Source organism: Maylandia zebra, linkage group LG18, assembly GCF_041146795.1.
Source record: "Maylandia zebra isolate NMK-2024a linkage group LG18, Mzebra_GT3a, whole genome shotgun sequence".
Classification (NCBI taxonomy): domain Eukaryota; kingdom Metazoa; phylum Chordata; class Actinopteri; order Cichliformes; family Cichlidae; genus Maylandia; species Maylandia zebra.
The window spans coordinates 27,654,581-27,678,950 of record NC_135184.1 but is presented as its reverse complement, the minus strand read 5'-3'; the positions used below and the strand labels follow the sequence as shown (position 1 = coordinate 27,678,950).

Genomic DNA, 24,370 nt, shown 5'->3' with positions numbered 1-24,370 from the left:
ATTTATTTTCCACTTCTGGATACAATTCAGAAAGTCTAGACTTAGAGAAATGCACCCTGTGTATGACCTTAAATTGAATAAGTCCAAGACGAGCACAGGAGGTGGAAGATCGTACTCTCGCTATAGCCTGTTCCCAAGACTCCTCATGTATTCGAAATCCCAGTTCTTCTTCCCATGTACGCTTAAGCTTAACATTAGAGTGGTTACTAAAAGACAGAATAGCATCATAGAGTTTCGAAATGGTTCCTCTGTGATGAGGAATAAATGATAACGTAGTTTCCCACTGCTGTTCTGGAGGCAAAGAGGGGAAATTTGGGAAACACTTAGCAACAAAATTTCGAATTTGAAAATAGCGAAACAAATGGGTAACAGGGAGATTGTAACGAGAAGACAAGTTGGGAAAACTATCGAAAACACCATCCACATATAAATGTTTGAACTGTTTTATACCCTTGTCACACCACACTGAAAATGTCGAGTCCAAAAGTGAAGGGGGAAACAAATGGTTGTCGCTTAGAGGACCCGAGGAAGACGGCATTACAAAATTAAAGTGACGTCTAAACTGAAACCAGATTTTGAGTGTGTTAAGAACCACCTGATTATCAGTGTACAGAGAGGGTCTCACGGGTAAAGAGGAATAGAGCAAAGCCGGTAAAGAAGAGCCCTTACATGATGATAGCTCCAATTTACACCACGAGGAACCAGAAGATTTTAGCCAGTAGCAAAGTTTATGGATGTGAGCGGCCCAGTAATAGACTAAAAAATTAGGTAATGCAAGTCCTCCACTAAATCTGCATCGCTGCAGCAAGGTTTTAGAGACCCTAGGTGGCTTCCCTCCCCAAATGAAAGAACCAATAATCTTGTCCAGTGAAACAAAAAAATGTTTCGGCAAAAATAAGGGAATTGACTGAAATAAAAATAAAAATTTTGGTAAGATGTTCATTTTAACAACGTTAATCTTACCGATTAAAGAAAGGGGGAGATTACCCCATCTTTGAATATCAGATGTGACCCTAGATATAAGAGGAGACAAATTTGCTGATTTAAGGCCAGCTAGAGAGCGAGTCACGTTAATCCCTAAGTACTTAAACCCAGACGGACTGAGACGAAAGGGTAGATCGGACTGTTGAAGTTGACGTGCTGCCGTATTAACAGGAAAACACTCACTTTTCCCCAAATTCAATTTATAACCTGAAAACGAACTGAAGTTCTCCAGAATACTTAAAACAGCAGGGATGGAGCATGCCGGGTCAGTCATATATAATAACAAGTCATCCGCATACAATGATACTTTATGTGTAATTCCATTACGGATGATTCCCCTGAATACAGAAGAAGATCGCAATGTAATAGACAGAGGCTCGATGGCAATGGCAAAGAGTAAGGGAGACAAAGGGCAACCTTGACGACAACCACGACCCAGCGCAAAATAATCAGAGTAAACATCATTAGTATGAACACTGGCTTTAGGGGACGAATAAAGAAGCCGAATCCAGGAAATAAATTTATCACCAAAACCAAATTTCTCTAAAACTGCAAACAAGTACTCCCACTCCACCCTATCGAAAGCCTTTTCAGCATCTAAAGAAATCACAAGTTCAGGAAGTTCAGATAGACGCTTTGAGTAAATAACATTAAAGAGTGTACGGGTATTAAAAAACAATTGCCGTCCCTTTATAAAGCCATTCTGCTCTTCAGATATAATTCGAGGAAGCACATCCTCAAGGCGAGATGAAATTACTTTAGCCAATACCTTTGCATCGGCATTAAGCAGAGATAATGGCCTGTAGGAACCACAGGAGGTTGGGTCCTTGTCATTTTTGAGAAGGAGCGCTATGGTTGCTTGTGTGAGAGTAGGTGGTAATGAACCGGTTTCCAAGGATTCGTTAAACACAGACAAAAGCAATGGTGCCAAGGTTATTCGCCACACCAATACCAACTAGATTTTTAAATCTTAATATAAAATGAGTAACAGTAGGGTGGACATTAGGTAAGCCTGCACTTTTTGCAGTGATCTTTTATAGAAAACTATTCCGCACGTATATAAAACAGGTCAGAGGCTCCAAACCGTAAAGGCATAAAACCATAAAGGGACCTCTGGCTAATCCGGCTCGCCGAAAACTAGCTTTACTTTGTTGTCTGGGTCAACTTTGCTAGTGAGAGACAGAGAGAGGCGTTGAAAGGCTGCTCAAAAGGAGCTTATTGTTTTGGAGGAAAACATGAACACAGTGTACAGTCGAGTCTTAATAGCTTATTTACAACTGGGCTACACTGCCCATGAGGCTACATTCTTTAGGACGATGCCTGTAACACTCCGCCTATTGCTTTTTGAACAATAACTTTTAAAAATATTTCTTCACATCATTATGTGGGCGACTGGGCGACCGTGGCTCAGGGGGTCGGGAATCGCATCTGTGACTGGAAGGTCGCCGGTTTGATCCCTGGGCTCTCTGTCCTGGTCGTTGTGTCCCTAGGCAAGACACTTTACCCTACTTGCCTACTGGTGTTGGCCAGAGGGGCCGATGGCGCGATATGGCAGCCTCGCTTCTGTCAGTCTGCCCCAGGGCAGCTGTGGCTACAACTGTAGCTTGCCTCCACCAGTGTATGAATGTGAGAGTGAATGAATACTGGTATTGTAAAGCGCTTTGGGTGCCTTGAAAAGCGCTATATAAATCCAATCCATTATTATTATTATTATTATTATTATTATTATTATTATTATTATTATTATTATGTGGTAGAGGTGACATGGGCGGCGAGATTGAGACGCAGGCATTAGAGCCTCTTAATGGGTGTTTTGTTTGGGTTTCCACCGGCGTAGAGAGGGCACAGACTAACATGAAACAGGAAAAGACCGGCGTGTAATCCATTTATTTCAACAAAGTAACTGTATTTGGAATACCACCTTTTTAAATGCTAACTGTAACGGAATATAGTTACTCATATTTTGTATTTTAAATACATAATGGCACGTGTATTCTGTTACTCCCCAACACTGCCTGTATGTGTCTTAACTCCTCTAAATGGTTCACCATATACAAGCATAGGTGAGCCCATAAATGGTAGGAAGTAAACTTTCCTTATCAAATAAGGAAACCAGACTCTTACATGCAATGTGCCTGCAGTTAAACACTATAGTTAATAGCATCCCCCACCATCCTAGATTAGGGGAGGAACAGAAAAATATCTGAACATGCAGTTCAGGACAAGGTTTACAGTTTTAAGCACAACAATGACAACTTTTATCAAACTCACTCCAACAATTACTCTGTTGCGACATTTTGCCCCAGACCTGACCCTGTTCCTCCTGAACTTCCTCCTTTCATGGCCTTTTATGTATTATTTTAGGTGTTTCTTCCATTTCTTTCATTCTGTTTTGCTTATCTACTACGTAATTGTATTTTATCGGCACCATTCTACTTGTACTCCTCATACTTCTTTCTATGAAGAATGAGGAGAATATTTCAATGGTCCATCTTTGTTTTGGCTCTTGGTCTTCCTGCACCAGCACTGGTGTCTTTCAGGGCCCCTTTCTGCTTTTGTTGTCTTCATCTGCTAGTCAAATCTATAATTTGAATTTGAGTCTTAAATGTAGAAAACAAAAGGGTTTGGGGTTGGTTTTTTTACATTCTTGTTGGACAAGACAGTGGATATGATGACCAATGAGACCATCAACAGTCAGAAATCTTTCTCAGTGTTCTGCAAAATTCTACTGTTACTCACTGACTTGAGATAAAATCTACTCAGCTGCTTTGAGAATAGCTTCTAACTGGTTCCTCCGATAACAGGATGGCTAGCTGGTTAAAGTGATCATGCAACCCAGAAACCTTTCTGCTTCTGCTTTGATTCAGCAGGGACAGGTAGAGTTTTTCACATCCTGATCAAATTACTGCTTGTGGCAGTAATTTGATCAGGATATGATGCAGTAGATAAATAACAATGAGAAGCTAAGATACTACTATTCAACCTGTAATTTTTATATTTTGTGTTTTCCAGAATTATATTAATAAAATTCTAAAGTTAACCAGCAACACTGAGAACAACACTCAGTTGAATTATGACCTTGACTCACAAATTTATTTTAAAGGAGAAAACTAGGTTACAAGGTTAGGGTTCCTGGGTCGTTGACCCAGTGGTTTCTGTTTTGTACCCTGTATTTGTGTTCTCTTCTTAGTTTATTTTTGTGAAGATTTTGGTTTCTGTTTTGCATTTCTATTTTTTCTCCAGTTCTTGCTGTTTGATTATGTAGTTCTCAGGTTTTGGTTTCCTTATTCCCTCCATTCTATGTCCAGTCAGTGTCTGCCCTGTTCCCACGTTTCTGTTGCCGTGCCTGTGTCATGTTTCGGCTGTGTGGCAGGCAGGAGAGGACCCAAACGCAAACTCACGGAGACAAAATGTAAACTCAAAACACAGCTTTAATGCTGGCATAAAGCGAGACACAAAAAACAGTACTAAACTGGGAAGACTAAAGTACAAGGAGCCACAGGGAAAAAATCACACAGCTATGAGGGAGACTACCACACTGACAAAGAGAAACACAGAGCTTAAATACACAGAGGGATAACGAGGGAATGAGACAAAGAAGGGGAGCACAGCTGGGAGTAATCAGGCTGGACGAAACAGGGACACAAAACTAGAAACACTCACATGAGGCATGGACCTACAAAGTAAAACAGGAAACACACTGACTGAATTCTAAACATGCAACTTAACAGCAACAGGGGAGACAGAACATAGGAACCTGAAACATGGTACAAAACATCACAGTAGACATAACATGGAACACAGGGAAGCCATATGACAAGGCCAAAGAACTAAACCTATGATAACCATAACTGAAATCTAGGGAAACAGGAAGCAGTACAACAAAAGACTCAAAACATAATCCATAATATAAAAACACGAGATCTCTTCAAAATAAAACGGGAAACATGAGAGGCAGACATGACAACATAAGACAACAGACATGAAACACACGAAGGGCAAGGGAGACTTCACAGGGGTAGAAAACACAAGGGGGAGCTAATAAGCAAATGAACATAGGAGACATGAGCTTAAACATACTATAAACATCAAAATGAACTAAAACTCAAAACACTGGGCCATAAGACCCAGGACCGTGACAGCCTGCTTGTGAGTCTGTGTCTATAAGTTCAGTCTGTTTTACTTTGATAGTCTTGTGTTAATGTGTCTGGTTTTGCTTCCTTTGTGTCGTTAGGCCTGATTTGCCCCAGCTGTGTTTCCCTCCTGTTTTCCATTCTGTGATTGCTCCCTCTGCGTATTGAAGTTCTGTGTCCTGTCGTGATCTACACCTGTCCATATGCCCGCCCGCGCTTAGGGTCCTCCATATCACCACTCCTGCCTGCACACAGCCTTCACAGACAAATGCTTACAGTTCTAGAGGTCATGGCACAAAGTTCACAAATCTAAGTTTATTGTCAGGTTGCGAGTCACACATGTGAAGAAAAAGGCAACGCAAACAACTGAGTCAAGGGGAAGGTAAAAGTTGGAGCAAAGATGGATTCGTTCACCAAGAAAGTGAAGAAAAGTAAATCTCACAAACAAAAAAACAACATCATTGGCAACAAGAGAAGTTACAAAGATACATACATACAGATATCTCTAACTAAAATAATGACTGAATACTGAATGTCCCAAAAGCCCACAGTAAGACTCTACTTCAACTAATAAATGACTAAGATAACATAAAAAGGAAATTCAATATGTCCACTGGATCTGCTGTTTGAAAACAGGTAGCAAAAAAAAAGACGATAAAGCTTCAAAACTTCAGAAAGAAGATTGAAAAATTTTTACGGGAACCTTACATATAATTCCCAAAATATTACATTTTTTGAACTTGTTGCTATCTGTAACATCATGCTAGGAAGTCTAGACAGGCAGGGAACGCTAAGAAAAAGTTTAAAACAATGATACAGAGCGGCAGTCATGCATTTCTATATAAAAAGATCCTGACTGTCATTCAATGCATGAGTGAAAATTTAAATTCGAAGCCAAAATTTTAACACCGTCCCAAGTGTTTTAATTCCTGCAACCAGCAAAGGTAATGGATTAAACTTCTCAGCTTCATCTCTGGCTTCATTTTCATATCTCGACTGAATCTTGCATCTTTCTTCCTCCACTTCTCTCTCACACTTCTCCTTTAACTTCTTCATGTCCCATTCTCTCTCCTCTCTCTCCTTCCTCTCCTCCTCTCTCTCCTTCCTCTCCCTCTTCCTCTCCTCCTCTCTCTCCTCCTCTCTCTCCTCTCTCTCCCTCTTCCTCTCCTCCTCTCTCTCCTTCCTCTCCCTCTCTCTCTCAGCCTGGAGTTGTTTGTTGTATTTCTGCATCTCTCTCTCATATCTTTCCCGTATTTCTCTGTCGATTTTCTCCTTTTCTTTCTGTATTTCTTCTTCTTTCTCTCTCAGGATGCGTTGTTTGTCCTCTTCAATCGCCCTCTCAGCCTCTTGGAACATCTCGTTGGTATAGTGGCTTCCTCCGTTCTTCTGGACTATCTCTCTGATCTTCTGGATCAGCTCAGTGACCTGAGAGCGCTCCTTCAGTTTATTATTGAAGACGTGGTACTGACCATTACATCTGGTCACGAGTTCCTGAAGGTCTGAGCTTCTTTCTAAGAACTCTTCAATAGTGGTGCCTTCAAGTTGGTCTCCATGGGTAAAGAGAACCATGCTGTATTTGTCTGCTGCGTGGCCAAAGATCTTTTGAATCTTTTGCACCGTCTGTTTTTCCTCTTCAGTGAATCTGCCCAGTCTGACGACCACCAAGAAGATATGGGGTCCTGGAGAAGCATAGGAGATGCACTGGCATATATTTTTCTGAGTTTCCTCTTCATCAACCCTGGTATCAAACAGGCCTGGGGTGTCAATGACAGCAACGCGATGTCCATCCACTGTAGCTTTTCCTTTGGAAGATTCTACAGTCATAGATATGGGACTGAACTTGGATTTAAAGCACTCACGGCCCAGAATAGTGTTTCCAGTAGCACTCTTCCCAATTCCAGTCTTCCCCACCATCACAATCCTCATCTCATCATTTGTGTAGAAATCTGTGTAGAAAGATCAGAAAGAATGCATGGCAGGAAATATATTGTACTTATTATACATATACCTGATCATGCACCGGGTTTGAGGTTTGTATTTTAGGTTACAAATGTTCTGGTAGATGGTCAAAAGTTAATTCAACATCTACAGAGATGGGTCACAAGTCTCTATTCTGCTGTTGATCCTGTGAAATCATAGTCATCCTCAGTAATGACCCTGACACTCTGCTATCAGGAAGTGCAATTAATCCTTTTTTTCTTTTCTGGTCGATATAATCACGAATGGCTTGTAAATATCACACTTATGAACCATGTAACTAGAATGTTACAGTGGATAACATATTTAATAGCAGGAATCTTAATGGACATTCAAAAGTTATGACCTCTCTTCCACATCTCAGAGCTAAATTCACAAACTGCTGTCTCAGAGACTTTAAGTTTAATTTTAAATAAGGAGCACGTTGACATGGTTAGAAAGAAGCACTATGGACAATAATAATGACCAAAGGAGAACAGTGAGTCTTTGTCTTCCTATTGCCCATTATTATTGCTTGTTATTATTATTAGCTAATGAAAATGTAGGCAGTGCAAAAGTAGTTTTGTAGTTTTTATTTTTTGTTCATTTTTGTATAATGGGGTAGGTCTTGATAAACATTAAGCTTCTACCTACTCTCTTTCAGACTTAAAACATTTATTTAAACCATCACAGGTCTGTGTCTAATATTAACCTCAATGATCTTGTTTTTATTTTTATAATCTATCGACCTACCTGCCAACCAACCATGATTTTAAATCAGCCATGATCACTGTTGTAACACTAGAAAACATGACTAACATGATGACTTACCGAACTTGCCAGCCATGCTTGGGTTGTAATTGCTTCTGTCGATGTTCAGTCTAAACAGTGTTGTGTAGCCAACAGAAGTGGAGCAAGAAGTGAAAGGCAAAGACTGTGCTGCAGCTTCTTCAACAGGCAGCATGAGCCAAACCACACCTACAATGACTCTACTGAACACAGAGTGAAAATGAAATTATAGTTTGGCCCCGTTATTTCCGTTACAAGCTGATAGTTCTAAAACCGGACATGGACTCAAATGTGTTCAGAAATCAGCATCTGTCTGCATTAACTACTATGTGAATAAGTCTTTTTTTTGTTCCTGAATATTGTTTATTAAAAGTTATTTGTCAATGGAAAATTGTACTTAGTAGTCAGTATAAGCTTTTAATGATATAAGTTTGCATATGACCTTTTGATGACTTAGACCAGCGGTCTCCAACCTTTTTTGCGCCACAGACCGGTTTATGCCCGACAATATTTTCACGGACCGGCCTTTAAGGTGTCGCGGATAAATATAACAAAATAAAACTAGTACCGGTACCGAAAAAAAGAATTTCTTCATAACACACGTGAAAAGACCCAGGAAAACAGAGTTAACGATAAAAACGATAACAAAATAACGCTGAAAACCGATAAAAGCCCTGAAAACTATACATTTCACAACTGATTCTCAACTCTCGCGGCCCGGTACCAAACGACTCACAGTCCGTGAGTCGGTACCGGTCCGAGGCCCAGGGGTTGGGGACCGCTGACTTAGACTGTTGTCCACTACAAGACTTGTTTCTGTTTTATAAATCTTTCTCACAGCGATAATAGCTGAACAAGCTATTACTGTTTCACTCCTGCCAGGAAGAGGAGAGCTGGACACTTTTATCTGCGCTCCCTAACAAGAAGCGGGGCCGCGTCCTTCTGAATCCCACAACACACACACATAAACCTGAACCACTCTTATCTTCACTCCCTTCTTGTATCCCACAACACACACATGCACATACATACGCACTAACATTCCTCTGTCTATGAACAGATGTATTCATTATTGTATTACTTTTCTCGTGTATAAATAAAGACAAGTGCAAGAACAGAGCGCACATCACAGGGATCCCACTCTGGTGTGAGCGTTCTGTGATCACCATTGCAAGTAAAAACTTCAGCGTGTGTGTCTCCACTCTCTGACTCTCAGCTGAAGAAGTGTCTTTTAGAATAAATCTCTTGACATTTATTTTGGTCCTTCGTAGCCGGGGCAGAAACATCAGAACTGTTATCTGTGACTCTGTTCTAGGATCCAGCACTGATTTCTGATGATTTCTGCTACCTGCAATACTCCAATCTTCTCAGTAAAGAAAGCTAATACTGGAAAGTATCGTTTGGTACATGATCTGCGAGCAATAAATTAAATTACTGAAATGATACCACCAGTAGTAGCAAATCCTCACACTATACTGAATCAAGTCACACCAAAAGAACAATGGTTCTCAGTGATAGATTTATCAAATGCCTTTTTCTCAGTGCCTTTACATCCTGACTCACACCATCTGTTTGGCTTCACATTTGAGGGACAGAGATACACCTATACTAGGTTACCTCAGGGGTTTCAAAACAGCCCCACTCTCTATGCTGAAGCTTTAAAGAAATCAATGATGTCCTGCCTCCTGCCAGCAGGAGGGCAGTTTCTACTTTACGTAGATGACATTTTAGTGACTGGCCACACAGAGGAAGAGTGTAAACAAAATACTATGGCGGTGTTACATCACTTAGCAGAAAAAGGCCACAAAATGTCTCTGAATAAACTCCAATTATGGAGACCTGAAGTAACATACTTAGGCCACACCCTCTCAGGTGCAGGGAAAAAACTACTAAACAAAAAAGAAGAGGCCATGTTTGTGGCTGCACCACAGCCACAAACTAAGCAACAGATGATGAGTTTTCTCGGGTTATGTAACTTCTGCAGGGCGTGGATTCCAGAATATGCGGCACAGGTACAACCACTGTAAAAACCTAATCTATGGAAAAGATCTTGCTTTAAAAGATAAAATACAGTGGACACCAGAAGCCGAAGGAGCATTTACTAAACTAAAACTCATGCTCCAAACTAACGTTGTGCTTGCATTGCCAGATTATGACAAACCATTCTACTTAAATGTAGACGGAACACATGAAAGCAGTATTGACGCAATCATTTGGAGAAAAACACAGGCCACTAGCTTTCTATTCAAGCAAACTCGATACAGTGGCCTCAGGAATGCCCACGTGTGTACAAGCATGTGCAGCAGCTGCAGAGGCAGTGCAAAAATCTGCTGACATAGTTTTTGGACACACTCTGACTGTTAGAGTACCACATGCAGTAACTTCTATACTGCTACAAGCACATTTGCCTTTCTTAACACACGCGAGACAACTCTCCTATGTTGGCATACTGCTTTCACAGTCCCACATCAACATAGTGAGATGTGGACCTTTAAATCCTAGCACATTGTACTGGCCACGGATGGCACTGCTTAATGTCAGGTCGCTGGTAAATAAGACCTTTGTTTTAAATGACTTCGTCTCTACTAGCGGCCTTGATGTTTTATTCCTTACAGAAACCTGGATTCGCCCTGGTGAGCTCATTCCTTTCTCTGAACTTCTTCCTTTGGACTGTGCCTTTTTTAGTTCACCGAGGCTTTCTGGTAGGGGAGGTGGTTTAGCCTCGGTTTTTAAAAACGTATATAATGTTCGGCAACTTTCCTCGCCTAACTTTGCTAGTTTTGAAGTTCAGTTATTGGAGATGACTGCTTCCACGACCACTTTGTGTGTGTTGGCCCAAATATAACAAGTGTTTTATCTCGGACTTTGCCGACTTCTTGGGTTCTGTTCTTTTTAAATATGATTCTGTTCTTATTCTTGCTAAAGACTTTCTTGCTTTAATGGACTCTTTTAACCTCCTTCAGTGGGTAAATGAACCAACCCACATTAAAGGCCATATTTTGGACTTGGTCTTTACGTATGGCCTATCTGTATTAAGGATATAAATGACGCTGGGATTTCAGATCATTTTCCTATTTCCTTTGATATTGGCTTATCTGCTGCTGAACCGCAGTCTGAAGCTCTTTCTTGTCCACTACGCGTACTCAGCTCTGAAGCTGTGTCAAAGTTTTCTGTTTTTTTTAGATTTGGCGTTTATGATTCCTGACTGCTGCTCAGTTCGCTGATCTGATGGTTATGCTGATATTTTGTTATCATTATTTTCATCTACCCCTGATTTGGCTGTACCTGACGACTGTTCTTTCTGCTCGATTGATGGTTGTGCTAATATCTGTGGTGTATTCATAATTGTCTCTGGTACATTTGTTGTATGGGCAGTATGTGTTCACTGTTTGATTGTGTAATTACGTGTTACGCACTGGCAATGCATGCCGGTAGATGGTAATACAGGAAGTAAAAGAGATGGTCTTACCGCACACAGTGGTCCCGCGTACTTATTCAGATTCAGAGTAAGAATCACACAATATCCTGTTATCTTTTTGTTCTTCTATTCTTGATTCTGTTGCTCCCATCAAAATGAAGTGCTCTAGAACCTACTCTCTTTGCTGGCTAAATGATACTATGCGTGCATTACGACGTGTTTGTCGCCGTGATGAGAGGAAGTGGTAAAAAGATAAGCTTCAGGTTTCTTATGACAAGTTACGGACTAGCCGCTCACAGTTTCAAACTGCTGCTAGAATGGCTAAGGCATCTTTTCTTTCCAAAGTCATTCTGGCTAATGGTCACAACCTCCATATGCTATTTAAAAATTTTAATTCTGTTGTTAATCCCTGTCCTAATATGCCTTTACTGTATTCACAAGCTCTTTGTGAGCGCTTTCAAATTCTTTTTTTAGATAAGGTTTCATCCCTTAAGCGTTCCTCTTCGTCTGCCTCTTATCCCGTCTTTTCTTCTGAGTGTAAGTCAACTTTTCATCAATTTGAGCCCGTGTTACTTCCGACTCTGAAGCAGCTGGTTAATCAACTGAAAAACACCAATGCTGTGTTTGATATTCTCCCATCACGCATTGTTAAGGGCTGCTTTGATGTAATTGGACCGAGCATTCTGTTCTTAATGAATTTTTCTCTACTCTCTGGATCTGTCCCACTGGCCTTTAAGCATGCTGTAATCCAGCCTATTCTAAAAAAAAGAATCTTGATTGTTATGATCTTTTGAACTATAGACCATTCTCTAAGTTTCCGTTTCTGCCTGGAGCGACTAGTTCTTTCGCAGCTTCAGGTGTATTTAGACGCGAACAACATTGCAGAGAAATTTCAGTCTGCCTTTAAGCCACGGCACAGCACTGAAATGGCTTTGCTTAGAGTTCTTAATGACCTTCTTGTAAGCACTGACTCTGGACGCTCTGTGGTCCTGGTTTTATTGGACCTTTCCTCTGCTTTTGATATGGTCGATCATAACATTCTTCTACTAAGACTTGAGCATACTGTGGGTATAAGAGGCACTGCCCTCAACTGGTTTAAATCTTATCTTGCTGACAGGTCTTTCTTGGTTAATTTGGGCAACTTCTCATCTTCCTCGGTACCTGTACGCTGTGGTATGCCTCAAGGATCTGTATTAGGACCTATTCTCTTCTCACTATATCTGCTCCCTCTTGGAGCAATTTTTGAGAAGTATAAAATTGCCTTTCATTGCTATGCTGATGATATACAGATTTATTTTGAGATTACTGATGATCTTGCTATGTCTTTTCACTATTTTCGTGAATGCATGCGTGAGGTTAAAGATTGGTTCAAGAGTAATTCTCTTGTCCTGAACGAAAAGAAAACAGAGATCGTGGTGTTCGATAGTAACATCCCCCGCGACCAATTGTGTGCTGCTCTGATGCCTTTTTGCTAGCTCCCCTTCTGATTATGCCAGTAGTTTGGGCATATTACTGGATAGCTCGTTTAAATTTGACAAGCAAGTGTCTGCTGTTGTGAGGTCTATGTCATGGTCCTGGGTCGGTGACCCAGCGCTTTTAGTTATCATTTTCTAGGTTATTATGATAATGATTATTATTATTGTTTGAGTTCTATGTGTTATATTCGGTCTGCCTTTGAGTCTGTGTCTCTGTCTGTCTATGGTGTCACCCCATCTGTTTGTGAAGCTGTCTGTTTAGATCTGTGTCTTGTTTGGTTCCCCGTGTCTGAGTTTCCTGTTTTATTGTGAAGGTCTCTGTCTGATGTGAGTGTGTTCAGTTTACATTTCCCCTGTCCCGTCAGCTCTGATTTCTCCCAGCTGTGTTGCCCTCCTGTCCCTCATCCCCTGATTACTGGTGTGTGTATTTAAGCCCTGTGTGTTCTCCTGCCTGTTGCCGGTTCGTCTGTGTTACTTCGTGTCAGTCTGTGGTCCACGGTGTCCTGTCCCTCGTCTGTGTCTCTCTGCCTCTCACCCCATTCTGGTATAAAAAGTCGACACACACATGTTCAAATGCCAGTTTTTTGTCATTTAAAAAAAGGACAGCAAGTCAAATAATTTCACAACTTTCGCCAACCCTAATGTGGTCTATAAGGAGGAACTTGATCTTTCAGCACAGCAATGACCCAAAGCACACATCCAGAACAACAACAGAATGGCTTCACCAGAATAAAACTGACGTTTTGGAAGAGACCAGACCGAGTCCAGACCTGAATCCCATCCGACATCTGTCGGGTGATCTGAAGAGGGCTGTGCACAGGAGATGTCCTCGCAATCTGTCTGATTTGGAGGTTTTTTTGCAAAGAAGAGTGAGCAAATATTGCGACATCAAGATGTGCCACGCTGATAGGTTGCTACCCAAAAAGACTGATTAGTGTGATAAAAGGCAAAAGTGCCGCAAAAAAGTATTAGTTTAAGGGTGTGCATATTTGTGCAACCAGGTTATTTAAACTTTTTTATTTTATTTTTCCCCCCTTTAAAGGTTTCTGTTTGTTTTTCAGGTGCATTGTCACATAAAGGTGGAAGAAGTTTTGGAACTATTTGACTTGCTGTCATTTTTTACATGACAAAAACCTGGCATTTGAATATGGGTGTGTAGATTTTTTTTTTTTATAGCCACTGTACATGTGTTTTATCCTCCTATTAAAATTATTATTATGTGCTTGATGTGCCTTCCCTTTGGCCCTGGGTCTTCCCCTCTGACTGTACTAGGACATATTGCCACCTGATAAAATAACACATGGATTCGTGCCATATAAAAAGTGAGACTTGTCAATTCAGATTCTTTGTCAAATATACACTAATGAATCAATTTACATCAGCAGCCTAACAACTTTCATGACAATACTAATTAATCTATAGCAAATCATCAGTCAGTCACCTGTGACCTCGCCTCTTCACTTCTGTCTGAGCTGCAACATGGCAGTGCTGCCTCTGTCACCTGCACAGCAAATCACTGGAGTTAAATATTCTGGAGTTAGGCATAAAAGTGCGCAAGAGTTACATTCCGGGAGTTTATTTTTCACCTTATACTACAGTCAGTGTTGGGGAGTACTCTAAAGCGGTGTAATATTTAGGTGTTCATTCACTGGGTGCTAAGGAGTCTAATTCAACACATTGCTGGTGTTGTTTGTCTGTCGACCGTTACAGCGCCTATCTGTGTTTCTTTCTTGGACTCCGACATGTAGGAGGTAAAAATACTTTATTTACTTTGGAATTTTCTGTGAGTGTAGTGATGTTATTATATATATATATATATATATATATATTCAGTTACATGGATGCACAAGTAAAATATAAAGTTAACTAACTAGCACTACATGTGTTTTCTGTATGTTATGCTGATTTGGAGATAGCAGCTAGGCTAATGCTAGTCAAAAGTTAGCTAACTTACTTATCTTACTGTATTTTAAGATACACATTTCACGTTGTCAATGAAAACGTTTATTTCTATTTCTTAATTTTAACACCAACGTTTAATTTAACGTTAGCTAACTACAGTAATATTCTGTTTAGACTCATGGTAATGGCCGTATTTAACCAAAGAGAGGTGCAGCCTGCACTGATGAGATGTTGAGGTACCATTAACATCAGTTAGTTAGTCCTGCTGCACACTGAGACATGCACACAACCCTGTCTCCAGAACTGTAAAGACAAGGACACAGCAAACATGCAGTCACATTGTCTGCTAAACCAGCCTAGCTAAATAGATTTTAAGCAATATTTAGTGTGGACAGGCTAACTCAATGTAAGACAGTGTTCGTTGATTAAGTTATACACAGTTTACATAGAGTTACCATAAACAACCTCTTCTTCTTGTGTTGTGTTTCATAGTAGTAAAGGTATTTTTTTCCGTGGGTGGCCAAGATGTTGATAAAAGTAAAACACAGAGAGACAAAGAAATATGCAAAATTGGAAGAAGTCAGCTTCACAGATTTTGTGAGAGCAGGTAAGTTATGGTTTGTACTAAGTCATTAAAGAAGAAATGATAATGTTGTTATTAACTAAGTGATGATTTTACTTCAGTGCAGCAGAAGTTTCTCATACCAGAAAATGCAGCACTGAAAGTCACGGATGAGCAGGGTATAGAGGTGGATGAGGATATCTTTCCTGAACTTGCAGCAGTCAAAGAGGTGTGTTTTGTCATCTATACAGCTGAAGGTAAGTAAATATATGCTCTGATAGATTTTGAAGGATTTGATTTGTACAGTTACTCTTAAATAAACATTTTTAATTTGTCTAATATCCTGTGGTAACAATCACAAAATGCTGTTTTCATGGCTCAACAGTAAGTTGGATTTATCACATGCATTTCAGACATCCTGGAAACACAATCATCCAAGAAGCTGCGTGACTGCTCAGACCTAACACACTATGTGACACTCACACCTTGTGGTATGTAAATTGTATATTACCATAATAAAATACAAAATAACCATCTGTTCTCCTGGGAGAAAGTATAATTTAATCAAACCGTGCAATTTACTGGCCCTGTGTGCATAAATGGTATCTTTGTTGTGTTGTGTTTTTGATTGTATATACCTTGTATTCTAATATTTTTATTTGTCACCCTCAGATTTGACTGTCCTGAAGCAACATGTGGAAGAGCCCTCCTCTCCAAGTCTAACAGATACATTGTCTGTCTCAACCACCAGCAGTCAGAGCAGTGACACAAGTGATGCCGGACTTCAAATGGTTCAGCCTCTATTGGACAGCATACATGAAAGAAATGTAGATACAGTACTTAATTGACTTATACTTGACTCTTTAGTTGCCATTACTTGAAAAAGCTTAAACACGAAGATAAAACAGATTAGAGAAAAATAATTTAATATAGTATTTCATGTAGTTTGCTCTGCAACTGTAGTGTGTAATAAGACTTGCTCTCTCTCTCTCGCTCTCTCTCTGTTTTTGTTATGCATGTTAACCATGAAACGTGTTTCCATGATCAGTGTCCTGCTTTTCAGGTAAATGAAACCATTTTTAAGAAGATACTGGTCCTAGAAAGGGAGAAAGTAAGACATTTCAAACGTTTTGATGCCCAAATGGCATATGGGTGTGATTCACAATTTTATGTTCTGTGAGAGAGTTGCATTACTTAATTTGTTGGCTTGATGGAGACTTTACAGAGTCTTCCTCACGTTAACACTGCATTACAAGAAGTGCTTATTCTGTAGTCATTTTTTTCCTTTAATTCTGTTTTTTTTTTTCTTTTCGCCCAATGTTAGGCCTTTCTGACCTCAACTGTTTAGCTGCCAATAATGGTGGATATTATGCTATTACAGTACTGTTACACAGAATGTATGTTAATCCATGCAGCATTCATATTTGAATATGTTATTTTTGATAAATAAAATCCATACATTCATAATAATCACTATTGTGTTTTTGTAGTAATTTGCACCAAAAACCTAAAACTTTTTTCAATTGATGAGTAACACTACAAAAGAGTTAATATCAAACTTAACTCTAGTTATGAGTTAAATTTTACTCTATATGGTAGTAGAAATTTCACTCCGTGAGAGTTTAGTTTTAACTCCTATAAAGAGTTGAAAAATCAACTCCCGGAAAAGAGTTACTCTAACTCTGCACTAGAGTTCATTCGATGGTCACGCATGTACACTCAAATGTAGTTAATCTGAACTCCCTGAGAGTTTATTCCAAAGACCAGAATTTGCTGTGTGATAAATAACAGTGAGACATTCCAAATACATGCAGTCACACATGTGCTTCAAATACAGTCACGAACTAACAAGTCATCATCCAATTTCACCTGTGATCTTGTGTCACCATTGCTCTCTGAGCTCTGTGTTGGTTCTTCTGTCACCTGACAAATAGGACATACATGACAATAAGAATAAAATGTGGAGCTGCTTCAGCGTTTCTGTCAATTTGTGCAGATCTTGACTCATCAGTAATGTTTGTAGGGTGAGTGCATTTTTAAATAAAAATTGTGCAAACTGCACTACAAGGTGGAACATTTGCAAAATCATGACAACCTCATGATATTTTGTCTCAAAAATTAACCCTATGAATATGTCAGTGCCACTAGGATGAAATTATTGTGTCACCAACATTTTAACTAAAATGATCCATGTAGCAAACAAAAACTGTTATATCACCTTTGGGCTTTTGGAGCCTTGACCTGACTTTTAAAAAATAATTGGAAAAAAAAGCACTATGCTGCTAAAAAAAAGTAGATATTTGCAAAATTCTGCCTAAATATGTATTTTAGCAGGTTAATGTGTGTGGCGGGGCGTCGTCTGCAGCGCCGCTGCAGGGGAGGCGGACGCACCTGAGCGGGACCCGCAATTATGCCTCGCTGCCTTAATGTCTGTGCTCTCTCTGCTGTTGTGTTGTCGGGCTGTAAGCCGGCTGTATGCGTACAGCAACCGTGTGTGAAAAGCGGTCAATAAAGAGATGCTGAAAAGCATGTTCATGCAAACATCGTCGGGTCTGCCGTGATATATTTACAAGGGGACTTCTGGTCCCGAATCTCTGCGCACAGCGTCTGCAAATCGGGGCTGTACGAAGTCACTTTCATCTTTACGCAGGACTGTAAGCTGTCATCTGTGAAGTGTGAGTGGTGTTTGTTTTTAACATAGTTCACAGTGGAGAATGGCTGCTGACATAATGTGGATCCGAAGATCCCTAATTGGCCTATCTGTGGTTGAAAGTCTCGATAAATGCACGGCGTTTGGTGGATATACTGTGAGTTTTGAGGGATGAAAAAATAATAAGATATAATTTTATATTTCAAAATCACAATAATCTTCCAATTTAGAACTACAAGTTGAAAAAAGAAGTAAACACAAATAAAATACACTTCAGCTAAATACTTCTAATTTATTTTCCCAAACCACTCGGAGCCGCAAAATAAAGACTAAAGAGCCGCATGCGACTCCGGAGCCACGGGTTGCCAACCCCTGGTATAGTCTCACACTGCCAGCTACTGTTCTTTTATATTTTTTACTGCAAGGTCTTATTGTGTTCCACACAGGTTAAAAATGTGTATTAGTAACATTAAATAAAGAAACAGACACTTATGTTTGATTATCAGTGACTTCTGTTTTCCCCATTGAACTAATGCTCTTGTTTATTTGTTTTCTGCATATTAATATTAATTACAACACATTTGACAGATTTTATTGTAATCCTTCTATCATTGATTTAGTTTTCACTTTGTCAATAAGGTATTCCTTACATGGATTTTGTTGCTGAGTTATGTTTACATGCTGAGCTGAACTTGAAGTAAAGATATAATTGATAGAGGATTTTTATTATTATGTTTCCAATTTTATTGATCTGTTGAAACCAACCAAACTTGAGGACAAAATGATCAGTAATAATTTAATAAATAATCTTGGACTGACTATGAAGAAATTTGTCTTTTTGTTTTAGAGGGACAAAGGTGAAGAAGTGGTGTTTTACTACTGTACTTTATGACACTTTACTCATTTTTGTTGTTTCCAACTGATGGCGCTCTGCTCTGTGTTTCACTTCAACTGTTCACATGCCAAATTTTCACTGCATTTCGAGCTTCAAACTATATAAATACAGTTCGTTTGTATGTAACTTTAAGTTTACATATACAAATAGAAATAGAAAAAGAAATGGAAATGGAAATTGTTTATTGTCATCAATTTTTAGATCCAATGACATTGAGTGAAAAGGAGTTGCATTGAAAGTATCCCCACCTGTAACGAAGTATACGTACTGGAAGCGATTGTGGCATTTTTCTAGTTATTTAAGGCCATTTTGGCCATTCTAAGAGGCTGAGAGGTAGCACTGGCTGCTGCCAGCGTTTTCAGTTTGTGGTTGTTATATTCAGGTCTGGTCCTTTACATTAATTTTGTAATCGTTTCTAAAATTGCTGCAGTGTCATATCACTTGCACAACCATCATTTTTATGGGTTTGTTGTCATTGGTGTTGTTATACACATTTTTATTTTAAAGGTGCAGTCTGTCATAGATTAGTGTGTAATTACGAATTAGAATAAATCCTTTAAAAATACATAGGAGCAGGAAACCACCATGTCAGCCTGCATTGTTGAATACAGTGGACACCAGTGTTCCAACTACAAGTGTTTTATGTATGTAGCCAAAGACCTGCTCACCTTGTTGACATAAAACAATGAGTAATTTAAAATGAATTAATTTATGAATATATAGAGAGATATCGGCTGACTGTTTTTTACCCACAAAATCTGCCATTAACCTATGGGCATTCCTCTGTATCACTCCATAATGGCTGTACTGCCACCAGTTAAGTACTGTTTAAAGAAATAATTTAATTCATTTATTATAGAAAAAATATCAGTCGTTAGTATTTTTGGCCAGTTGTAATAAATAAGTGTTATGACAATATGTGAAAGTACTACCAATTAGAACGTCTATCTCAGCTGTCATAGAGCGAATAGCAGGATACATCCTGGACTGATTGCCGCTCTATAGCTCTCCCTCACACACATATACACTAACAAATACACTGTCAAAAATAAAATGGTTTGTGAGCATGGAAGTGTCTTTGTCCACCCTACATCTACTGTTGAAGATGGAATATGACAAAGGGAGAGAAGAAGATGGCCTTTTTTGTGGCTCAAGAAAAAGTGAGAATCTGTATTATATGATTTAGGCATATAATATCTATGAAACAAAACATTGTGAATTTGAGAGTGAAATTTTTGTAATAGGCTGAAAAGCATTTTGTTGTTCTAAGTGAAAAGCAGAATATTACTTTAGGTCTGCACTCGCAGGCCTCGCTGGCTCAGAGACTCATCCCCATGAACAAAGCAAGACAATCAGAGCTCAATCGGTTTTTACTTGTGCAAGGGAAGTCGGTCCGGTCAGGATCCAGAGCTGCCAGCTCCTCACTTGATCCCAGACAACTCCAAATTCCAGCCTCCCCTTGCAGCCTTTTTGTTCAGTGAACACAATTACACAGTCCCCCGTTGTAAAAGCTAAGGCACTGTGTGTTTGTGTGTATATGCACGTGCGAGCATGTGAGTGATTGTTTATGTGTGTGTGTGTGTGTGTGTGTGTGTGTGTGTGTGTGTGTGTGTGTGTGTGTGTGTGTGTGTGTCTGTATACGTGACTTCCTGTTTCCTGGTCGTTTAACCACATCCCTAGTTATCAAAAGGTCATCTCCCCCCACCCGTATATGCTTAACTCCTCTAAATGGTTCACCATATACAAGCATAGGTGAGCCCATAAATGGCAGGAAGTAAACATTCCTTACCAAATAAGGAAACCAGACTCTTACATGCAATGTGCCTGCAGTTAAACACTATAGTTAATAGCATCCCCCACCATCCTAGATGTAGGGGAGGAACAGAAAAATATCTGAACATGCAGTTCAGGACAAGGTTTACAGTTTTAAGCACAACAATGACAACTTTTATCAAACTCACTCCAACAATTACTCTGTTGCGACATTTTGCCCCAGACCTGACCCTGTTCCTCCTGAACTTCCTCCTTTCATGGCCTTTTATGTATTATTTTAGGTGTTTCTTCCATTTCTTTCATTCTGTTTTGAATGGATCTCTTGAGTGTTCTGTTTACCCACCTGTGAGAATTGGGTTGTTTTCTTCCCTGTGTCCGCACCATGCTTGTCCACTACGTAATTGTATTTTATCGACACCATCCTACTTGTACTCCTCATACTTCTTTCTACGAGGAGAATATTTCAATGGTCCATATTTGTTCTGGCCTTTGGCCTTCCTGCACCAGCATTGGTGTCTTTCATGGCCCCTTTCTGCTTTTGTTGTCTTCACCTGCTAGTTGTTACTCAGAAATCAGAATCTTTCTGCATTAACTACTACTAACTACTTGAGTAAATCCCCTGGCACCGTTGCCCACCTCTCAATTTTAAATACATGTAGACATTGAGGGCTAACAGGAGGGACTATGCGCTTACCTGCTGCTCTCTGGCAGGTAGCTCCATGCCCTTCTGGGTTTTAATTGCACCTTAGAACACACATGCGTCAACACCACTATGAGCGGGTGGAGGGAGGTTTGGAGTCTTCTCTCACCCCCGTTCTCTGCGGCCTGCTGGAGCGGGGGGGCTAGGAGGAGTTGGCCGTCCGGCTGCGGTCTGGGGCCTACCTGCTGCGGCGGAGTCGGGGCGGTCTGCCTCTCCCCACCGCAGGGAAAAGGGTAACACCACCTAGGTCTGGGTGCAGTTCCCCCCTCCAGGGGCAGGGGTACCTAGACCCGGTTTGTAGAGTACGCTTGGGGAGTGTGATCGCGTATACAGCGTCTCTTTATATTTGTCTCCACGTCGGTTGAGTGTGAAGTGCATATGAGAGCATGAGGGTGGGAATGGATGTTTGTGTCTGTGTGTGCCTGTATGTCTGTGTCTATATGTCAGGTTGGGTATCAGACGCCACCTCTCTGGGGACATCTCGGGCCTTCCAAGGTTTGGAGGCCTATCTCCACCCACCACCACTTCCCCTGCCGGTGGCGGACTCCCTCAGGTGTCGGTGCGTTGGTGGTTCTTTGTATCTGGGGGTGGGCGTCCGGGTACACACCGGCTCACTCCTTGGCGGCCGCTTATTGGGGCTCGCTCGGTCCATTTCGGAGGTGGGGTGCCCCCTGCCTCTCGGCCTGGGGCTCGGTCACTCAGGCACAGCTGGCTGCCGGCGGAGCCCACGGGCGCATCGCTGCAACTCCCCCTGGCTTCTGCTCCGCGGCTGCTGAATGAGCCCTCATCTGGGACTCTCCTTAGCTCTTACTGGGACAGTGACGCAGCTGGCCCTCTGTGGGTCTTCCTTGGTCTCTTGTGTTCTGGGGGCCTCTGGATGTCTGGAGTTTTGATCTCCTCCATACCCGCTTGATACCATAAAGGACAGGGCTGTGGCTCCCCACACTCCCTAACAGATCATTACATGGAGAAACCTTTGGAATGCAAGCATGCTGATCCACACAGGTGTGCACACATGGGTATTCACAGACGCGGACTAAAGCTTTCTTGGCTGCTGCCTCAAAGCACACTGTGCGCTGTCTATCTTGCGTGCTGAACAATATCGTCTATTATTTAGTAACTATTGATATCTATGACTAGCTAGTTTATTGTGATGGTGCTTTTTTTTCTATTATTATGTTGCTCTTTGTTGTTTGCTGTCTCCTCTGTTTGTTTGTTTTTTTTCTCCATACAGGTGACCCAGGAGTTGTTTTTTTTTTTTTCTCTCTCTCTTCCCCCCCTTCTCACCGTCTCTTCTCCCCTTTGGTTTTCTTTCTTTCTCTCCCCCTCTTTCTTTCATTCTTTCTCACTGTCCTATTAAAAAAAAAAAAAAAAGATGACAAAGGATGAACTGAAGCTCCGCCATCACGTGATGTCACATGCTGCTGTTTCTGATGTCACTTAAAAAAAGAAAAAAAAGAAAAAAAAGAAATCAGAATCTTTCTGCATTAACTACTATTTGAGTAAATCCTTTTTTTTCCTGAATATTGTTCAATAAAAGTAATTTTAATGTTTTATTACAAATGTTTTGAGATTATAAGATAACATTTTGCAAGAACTGATGTAAATTAATGATGCAGGATCTCACACATTATAAATAGAACTGAAAATATTCAGTTTATTAATCAAACATAATCAAAGAGTTGCAGCTTGAGGACATGCAAATGTGAACACATTTTATTACATCCTGTTGCACTGACATTTTCTATAAGAAGCAGCAGATGTGAAACAGCGAAAGCATCACGTAAGAACTGCTTTGTGGTGCAGTGTCTGTACTTCTAAAAAAGTGTTGCTGTTTCTTGTAAATGGGGATGGGCGAGGGGGGGGGGGGGGGGGGGGGGGTCTGTCTTTGCACATCGGATAAATTTGAGTCTGGTGCACAAGTCAAAAAGTGAAACTGGACGCAAAGAAATTTATACTAATCGGTGCATCAGTGCTTGCTAATAAGACAAAATGTGCTGTTTCTTGTAAATGATTTTGGGAGAAGAAAGCAAAGTCTATAGAGTGAATTCAGTGACTTGCTGTACCTGCTGGAGGTGTGTGGTCCTCAGTACCATACTGTAGTAAATAACCAGGACTATGGGCTCAAAATGTGGTCATAAATATTTTGTACTTGTAAATCAGTTTCGTATGTGTAAAAATTTGTGTGTGCGTAAAAAAGATTTGTATGTGTAAAAAAGATTTGCGTGTGGACTTAGCCAAAAAAAACCTCCTGCAAGTTACACATACAAATTTTGACCTTATTTTTCTTCCTTTTATCTGATTGGTCAATGTCATTTCAATCACAAATGTAGCAATCCAATCAGAGAACAGATGGGTTTGGCTGTCGGAGGGGTGCTTTTTTGAACTGCAGGTCCTTGAAGGGTAATACAGTTTGAAGCTGGAGGATCTCTATATAAATATCCGATAGCAGCTAGGTCCCCTAACTTTCAGTAGCTGTTGAATTTATGATTGATGTTTAGGGTCGTTGTCCTTCTTTCTATGAAGTATGAGGAGTATGATCCATGGCTCTCGGTCTTCCTGCACCAGCACTGGTGTCTTTCAGGGCCCCTTTCTTCTTTTGTTGTCTTCATCTGCTAGTCGAATCTATAATTCGAATTTGAGTTTTAAATGTATAAAACAACAGGGGTTTTGGGGTTGTTGTTTTTGTACATTCTTGTAGTTTTAAGACTCTGGACAGTGGATATGATGACCAATGAGACCATCAACAATCAAATAAATCTTTCTTAGTGTTCTGCAAAACTCTACTGTTACTCACTGACTTGAGATAAAATCTACTCAGCTGCTTTGAAAAAAGCTTCTAACTGGTTCCTCCCATAACAGGATGGCTAGCTGGTTAAATTGATCCTGCAACCCAGAAACCTTTCTGCTTCTGCTTTGATTCAGCAGGGACAGGTAGGGGAGCCTTTCAGTGTCTCCAGCCTCCCTTAAAATGCCCGAATTAGATATGAAAATGTGACAAACCTGCTGTTTTTCAGATCACATAAAGTTGTACTCATGTGTCAGGTTTAAGTTGTACAATTACTTTTTATATCTGCTTTCTAAATTTGTGAACTGGTCATCACTTACACTAGGGGTATCAAACTCAAATACA

The 24,370-nt window shown here is 40.3% G+C and overlaps 1 protein-coding gene across 1 annotated transcript; it reads right to left on the bottom strand.

The window, feature by feature from the left end:
* Window positions 1–4,482: 4,482 nt before the first annotated feature.
* LOC143413562 (GTPase IMAP family member 9-like) lies at window positions 4,483–7,993 on the bottom strand. The gene is made up of 2 exons (XM_076876792.1): window positions 7,905–7,993; window positions 4,483–7,063 (listed from the first exon to the last, which is right to left on the bottom strand). Exons 1-2 carry the CDS (start codon window positions 7,918–7,920, stop codon window positions 6,000–6,002), a joined length of 1,080 nt encoding a protein of 359 aa, XP_076732907.1. The 5' UTR covers window positions 7,921–7,993; the 3' UTR covers window positions 4,483–5,999.
* Window positions 7,994–24,370: the final 16,377 nt, after the last annotated feature.